Raw genomic sequence first — 7,352 nt, 5'->3', positions numbered from 1 at the left:
ATTTAAATACAAAACCACTAGTTCAGTCCACAGTAGTCCAAGATGCCGTCTAAACGAACCACGTTTCCCATCCTGGTGCACCATGGCAGCACATTAATAGATGGAACGTGGAGTAACGGTAGTTCAGAATAGGAAGCCTAGTCCGAACTACCTAGTTCATACTGCGTGTAGCCGCGGGCACAGAGTCCGAACTAGCGGACATTTAAAAATGGCGGTGCCCGGCGACATGCAAATGAAGCCCGGGAAATTCAAATCCCGGGCTTCATTTGCAACTCCGGTTGACTACATTACCACCCTAGTTCGAACTAGGGTGGTAGGGTAGACATACCCATACAGACGGCAGCATTAGCAGCACGGCGCGAAGTATCAACTGTTCTTACACAGCACAAGGAGACATCGGAACTCCAGGACAAAAGGTGAACAGGGTACAAAATATCCTGGAGATGAGCAGAGATGAGAGTACCCACTTTTATAGCAAGGAGGGGGAAGTGTTTATTTCGCAGGGACTGAAAACTTCCTGCTTCCACAGACAAGCCAGCTCTAACTGCGGGGGTTTAGGAAGAACCTTTCCCTTGCGCGGGACAGCTATGTAAACCTCCATGGGGTTTCCTCTGAAGCAGCCAGAACCAGAGCTCTGATCCAGCCTGGCTAGTCCTATGTCCCTAGATATCTAATGGCCAAAACCATTCTCTAACCGGAGGAGTGTCTCTGGGGTATGTGATGTGGCAGCAGCACTCCATGGAATGTAGAGATAGTTGATGGCCAGCAAGGCGAGTTAGCTATCCCATCACTTGCCCATCGCTTATTTGTGCCTGTCTGTCTGGCATAAAGTGGGCAGCAGAAGAACAAATCTCCCCTGTGGCCTTCATCTCAGACAAGTGAAGCCTCCCAATTTGGGGGGGTGTTACTAAAGCGGATCACAAGGTCTCCAATAAATAGACCAGGCAGCCACATTGAGCCTTGACGGTGGATTTGCCGTGAAACTTCCCTGGGGATGAAAATGTCTGTTTAGCTACATGGAGTTAATGGGTTAACGTTCCTGTCTTGGGTCCAATGGGCTCTCTCCTTGCAGTGTGGAAGATGCCAGCTAGGAAGTCACATGGCTCTAGACTAAGCACCATTTAGCACCCTTTCCACTTCTGAGACCACAGGAAGCCTATTTGTTCCCGTAGCTGTTTGGTTTTCATCCCATAAACAACAGGGTTTAATACAGAGGGGATGAGCACATAGAGATTGGCCAGCAGGATGTGAATGTGTTTAGGGATATTGTGGCCAAAGCGGTGGGTTAGGAGAGTGAAAAAGGCTGGGATGTAAAATAAGAGGATGATACAGACGTGGGAGCCGCAAGTGGCGAGAGTTTTGCGTCGGGCGTCTTTGGTGGGCAGCTTGAAGACAGCCCTGAGGATCAGCACATAAGACACAACAATAAACACAACATCTAGTATAACAGTTACAATAGGCACTGCCAAGCCATACCAGATATTGAGAGAGATGTCTGCACAGGCCAGCCTTGCCACACCGATGTGCTCACAGTAGGAATGCGGGATGACATTGCTTGCACAGAATGGCAGCCGTTTCAGAAGAAAAACATCGGGGATAATTATACAAAAGCTTCTGATGACAATGGCCGTGGCTATTTTTCCAATTTTCGTGTTGGTGAGGACAGTCGTGTACCTCAGGGGGTCGCAGACGGCAACGTATCGATCAAACCCCATGGCCAGCAGGATGGCTGAATCTATGGCAAACCCAAAGTGCACAAAGAACACTTGGGTGAGGCAGGAAGTGAAGGAAATGTCCTTGGGTCCAAACCAGAAGATGACCAGCGTGTTGGGCACGGTGCAGGTGGATAACAGTAAGTCGGCCACCGCCAGCATGGAGAGGAAAATGAACATGGGCTCGTGCAGCCTGCGCTGGGTGGCGATGAGCAGGAGGAGACCACAGTTCCCCAGAACAGCCACCGTGTACATCAGCGCGAAGGGGATGGAGATCCAGGGGTGCCAGGGCTCCAGGCCCGGGATGCCGACCAGGACGAAGCTGAGGTGACTGAACGTTGTGCTGTTGGGCGCGGCCATGGAGCGCTGAGGGCTCCGCTTGGGCGCTAGGCCCGGCTGAAAGCAGAAACAAGGTCAGTGCTTGCTGGGCTCGCGCCCCTCACACTCACTTCTCACTTCCCACTCATGCCCTGCACCCCTGGGCCTGAGAGCTGCACTCAGAGCTGCTCAGGGCAGAGCTGGAGCCGGTGACAGGGACCTGTCAGGAGCTCAGAGCTCGGAGGTGACCACTCGATAAACCAGCCACAGAGCAAGCAGGGCCGGGCGGAGAGTCTCAGAGATCCCAGCCCGTGTAGCCGGCCTCCCTCAGCTCTGGGACACACCATGAAGCAACAAGGGAACGTTCAGCTACTCGAGCTCCATGCTGATTTATTGCCCCAGCTCTGGCCCTGCTCCCTGCTTTGCCACTGAGAGACACTGAACCCCCCAGGGAGCTGTAGAGCCCATGAACACAGCGGCCACTCAGAGTTACCTCAGCGCAGAAAGGGGCACTAATGGATTTGGAGCCTGGGGACACAGGACTGGGCCCAGGATCCCAGCTGTGGCCGAACCGGCACCAGACACGGCGGGGATAGAATCTCCCTGCGCCTACGGACAGTCCCCGGCCATAGAGCCACCCGAGCGCGTTTGGCTCCATTTTGCTAACTCTACTCCCCCGCCAATGGGCCATTGTGGCACATGCAATTCACCCTCACCTAGCATCTGTCTGCAAGCCAATTCTAATAACTGGCTGTCATCACTAAAGTCCAAAATTCTACTATATAGTGGAGAGAGCCTGCCTGTCCGTCTGTCTGTCTGGGGCAGAGCTCCTCCGAAAAGATTGGCGCGAGCACCACCACAATAGGGAGGCAGCTTCCTTTAACCACAACTTACAGACGATCCGGGGCTTGCTGTGTGGAGAAAGCGGCGTGTGCCCGAGAAGCTATTGCTCCTCCGGAAACTAAACAGGAAAGCGACAGACTCAGTTGCAAAGGCGCCTCGGTCTCTCGATCAGGAGGGGTCCCGCCCCAGGCTCCCATTCTGGTGGGCAGGCGAGGCTGAAACTGCACAGGACCACTGCTGGAGGTGCCGCTTTGTGAGGGGAGAGGGGAGAGTGCACATTTTGCTCCACTCCTGACGCTGGCAGGGGAAAGCAGGGGGCAGATGAACCTGAACCTGCCCCTGTGGGGGACATGCCCGGCTCGCCCAGCTGTTCCTGCTGGAGCTGCAGCAGCCGTGGAAATGAGATCACCTGGCCCCAGGCTGTGGTGGGGAGAGAGGCCTGGAGCAGTCCTTCCTCCCCAGGGCAGCCTACACACAGAACCCCTCCTCAGCTCAGCCCAGGGTGATGGCTCAAAGGAAGCCCGGGCATGTTCATAGTATTATAAAATCCTGAAAAGTTCCTTGAGTGTCAGCCCCGAGCATGGCCGGGTCCCCTCACAGCGCCAGGGGGAAGCCCCTGAAAAGAAATGAAACCTCTGGATCCTCTCTGCAATCGGTGGCTGACGAGTGCAGATCTGGGTGAACCCAGAGAAGTGTCATGGATGTTCCCGCACAGCTACTCCAGCTGGAGTTTCCTGCCCTTCGCAGGAGCCCTGGTGCTGCTCCCGGGGGCAGGGGCAGACTGGTCAAACTGGAACCTACTCCAGTCCAGGTTGGAAAGTCCCATTAGCAGGAGCCCCGTGTTGCTCTTTGCTGTTTTCACTAACATAAGAACATAAGAACGGCCGTACTGGGTCAGACCAAAGGTCCATCTAGCCCAGTAGCCTGTCTGCTGACAGTGGCCAGAACCAGGTGCCCCAGAGAGGGTGGACCGAAGACAATGATCAAGCGATTTGTCTCCTGCCGTCTCTCTCCAGCCTCTGACAAGCAGAGGCCAAGGACACCATTTTATCCCCTGGCTAATAGCCTTTTATGGACCTAACCTCCATGAAATTATCTAGCTTCTCTTTAAACTCTGTTATAGTCCTAGCCTTCACAGCCTCCTCTGGCAAGGAGTTCCACAGGTTGACTACACGCTGTGTGAAGAAGAACTTTCTTTTATTAGTTTTAAACCTGCTACCCATTAATTTCATTTGGTGTCCTCTAGTTCTTCTATTTAGGGAACTAATAAATAACTTTTCTTTATCGGCCCTCTCCACACCACTCATGATTTTATAGACCTCTATCATATCCCCCCTCAGTCTCCTCTTTTCTAAACTGAAAAGTCCCAGTCGCTTTAACCTCTCCTCATATGGGACCCGTTCCAAACCCCTAAACATTTTAGTTGCCCTTTTCTGAACCCTTTCCAAAGCCAAAATATCTTTTTTGAGGTGAGGAGACCACATCTGTACACAGTATTCAAGATGTGGGCGTACCATAGTTTCATACAGGGGCAGTAAGATATTCTGGGTTTTATTTTCTATCCCTTTCCTAATAATTCCTAGCATCCTATTTGCCTTTTTGATCGCCGCTGCACACTGCGTGGAAGTTTTCAGAGAACTGTCCACGATAACTCCAAGATCTCTTTCCTGATTTGTCGTAGCCAAATTAGCCCCCATCATACTGTACGTATAGTTGGGGTTATTTTTCCCGATGTGTATTACTTTACACTTATCCACATTACATTTCATTTGCCATTTTGTTGCCCAATCACTCAGTTTGGTGAGATCTTCTTGGAGTCCCTCACAGTCTGCTTCTGTCTTGACTATCTTAAACAGTTTGGTATCATCCGCAAACTTTACCACCTCACTGCTTACCCCTTTCTCCAGATCATTTATGAATAAGTTGAACAGGATTGGTCCCAGGACTGACCCTTGGGGGACACCACTAGTTACCCCTCTCCAATCTGAAAATTTACCATTTATTCCTGCCCTTTGTTTCCTGTCTTTTAACCACATTTAAAAATGTGAATCTAATTCACATTTCGTAGCGGAGTCACTGGGGGCTCAGGGCAGGAAAAGCTGGTCCCGCTTCCCGGCCCTGCTCTGGGCTCTCACGCAGGGAAACCGAGACTTGTCTCCCCTCCTGGCTGGGAGAGGAATGGTCCGTAGTGAACGCCCTGAGCAGAGCTGAGCAGGCCCCACCCTGGGGAGAAGCAGAGGTGTTATCCCTGCAGGAGGGGCCCAGGAAGAGGCCAGGCCATGGGAGGGGACGGGGAATGTCTCAGTGTCATTCCCGGACTCACTGCGCCCAGCAGCCATGGGGGAGGAGACCAGTGCGGCTCATTGCAGACAGGACTCAGGCTCTGTGCCCCTGGCAGCCCGCTCTGTGCTTCCCCTGCCTTTCCTTCCCCTGCGGGCGCCATCCTGCTCCCCTCGACCTGCCCCCACTCCCAGGGACACCAGGGGCTGTGGGGGGTTCCCCTGGACTGGGTCCTTGGAGAGCTCAGGTCCCACTGATGACACACGAGGGCACCTTTCTCAGCAGGGGGGCAGCCGTGCGGGAGGCCCCCCCCCCAAACACTCACCGGGCTCCTGCCCCAGCCGGGGATGAGGAGTCTCTGCCTGGGATCCAGGTGGGGAGCTGCAGGGTCAGGAACCGCACTGGCCGGGGCTCAGAGGCAGGGACATTTATCCTGCCTGCCTGGGAGTCCCAGCGGGGTCGGAGCCAGCAGGGAGCCCTGGGCACAGAGCAGTTTCCAGCTCAGCCACAGGCAGGGGCAGGCTGGGGTCAGGGGATTTGTGTGTTTACAGGAGTGATGTTCCTGATGGGAGGAATGGAAACGCGGCTGGAAATTCCCCCTCCAGCTCCAGCAGAGACGCAGCTGAGTCAAATGGGGCCTGACTGTTTTCTCTCGCTGTTACCATAGAAACTGGCTGGAACAGTGACAATTAATGTAGCATGGTGGTACCAAGGTACGAAACAGAGAGCAGTGGGAGAGGATGCCCGAGTGGCAGGGGAGTGGAACTAGACAGGAAACACTGGCAAGATGTGAATAAGGGCCGGGGGGGGGGGGGGAATCTATCAAAGCATGAGTAACCCACACACCTAGTGTGGGTCACTGTCCCATGGAGAGACATGTAGCCCACTGACAGTGAGAGATAAGAACATGGGAGCTCTACAGCCTTAGCTAAGAGTCAGCTGCCTTTATAGCTCAAGTAGTATAGGCTCTTACACTAAGTGTTAGAAGGTCCAGGTATGAATTTGCATGGTATTTAAACAGGTGTGGCCTGGGAAAAAAATGAATAAGGAAACATTATTTACCCCTTTCCCTAACACAGGGATGGGAATCATCCAGTGATGTTAAGGAGCAGCAGGGTTAAAACAAATGAATGGAAGTATTTCTTCATGCAACATGTGGAACTCCTTGCCAGTTGATGTAATGAAGGTCAAGACAATAAGGGTATGTCTACACTACTACCCTAGTTCAAACTAGGGTGGTAGTGTAGACATACCCTAACAATGTTCAAACAAAGTACTAGATAAGTCCAAGTCCATCAACAGTGATTTGTAAGACACTCTGGGTGTCCATAAACATCTCACTGTGATAAGCTGGGCCTAGACGACAGGGGACAGGTGTCTTGATGACGCCCTGATCTCTTCATTCCCTCTGCACGATGAGGCACTGGTCCCCAACAGGAGACAGGACACTGGGCTAGGTTCTCCTTTGGTCTGACCCTGTGTGATTGCTCCTATGTCCCTCTAGTGTTTTCCTTAGTCTGAAGGGAAGTCCCTTGGGATGGAAAATTGCGGCTTCATTTTGCGATTGGTAAAACGAAAGAGTTTTCCACGGAGATCAGAAGGGAGGAAGGGAGGGGAGGAGCCAGAGAGCCAGAGGAAAGGCACCTGAATGGAGGCCCAGGTAACCAGGGCCTAGAACAAAGTCGTCCCCGCCCCCCTCCCTCCTGTGCTACCTGTATTTCCCTCTGGCAGTCCCAGTGTCGGCATTGGGGGAGGGGACCGATCGGTCACTGCCCACAGGGCTCTGTGCCAAGAGTGAGGGGTGGAGCTGTTACTGCTTCTTCCCTCCCTCCCCCCACTCACACACACACTGCTGGTCTCTCTACGACACCGCTCCCACCCCCCTAGTCCCAAAGAGTTGGGTTCTCTGCCACCCTCCTCCCTACCGTCATGCTGCTGCTGTCTTTTCCTCCCCACAGCGCTGGTCTTTCTATCATGCCCCCTCCCACAGACACTCACCAGGTCCCAGGGTTCCCTTTGTCCCCCCCACCTCTGTCCCAGGCACTACTACCGTCAGAAAATTTCTCACTGGCACGTTTCTCGGGGGGAGCAGGCCGGGGGCCAAACCCAAACCTGCCCACTGGAACGTGTCAATTCCAGGGCCCATGGGCCAGGCAGGTGCCTTAGCATGGAGCGGAGGGTCAGCGAGAGCTCCCAGGC

At 53.5% G+C, this 7,352-nt stretch overlaps 1 protein-coding gene across 1 annotated transcript; it reads right to left on the bottom strand.

Moving 5' to 3' along the window:
* Positions 1-571: 571 nt before the first annotated feature.
* Positions 572-3,269, bottom strand: LOC102462737 (olfactory receptor 52B2-like). Its single transcript, XM_075922429.1, has 2 exons — positions 2,925-3,269; positions 572-2,108 (listed from the first exon to the last, which is right to left on the bottom strand). The coding sequence occupies exon 2, from the start codon at positions 2,070-2,072 to the stop codon at positions 1,122-1,124; it is 951 nt and encodes a 316-aa protein (XP_075778544.1). The 5' UTR covers positions 2,073-2,108; positions 2,925-3,269; the 3' UTR covers positions 572-1,121.
* Positions 3,270-7,352: the final 4,083 nt, after the last annotated feature.

The sequence above is a fragment of the Pelodiscus sinensis genome, chromosome 1 (genome assembly GCF_049634645.1).
Source record: "Pelodiscus sinensis isolate JC-2024 chromosome 1, ASM4963464v1, whole genome shotgun sequence".
Classification (NCBI taxonomy): Eukaryota; Metazoa; Chordata; order Testudines; family Trionychidae; genus Pelodiscus; species Pelodiscus sinensis.
Note: the sequence above shows the minus strand (reverse complement) of the source record. Positions and strands in the feature narration are given on the sequence as shown.

Bases quoted from the DNA above. Each gene is read 5' to 3' on its own strand.
- LOC102462737 (XM_075922429.1), bottom strand. From the start codon at position 2,072: ATGGCCGCGCCCAACAGCACAACGTTCAGTCACCTCAGCTTCGTCCTG.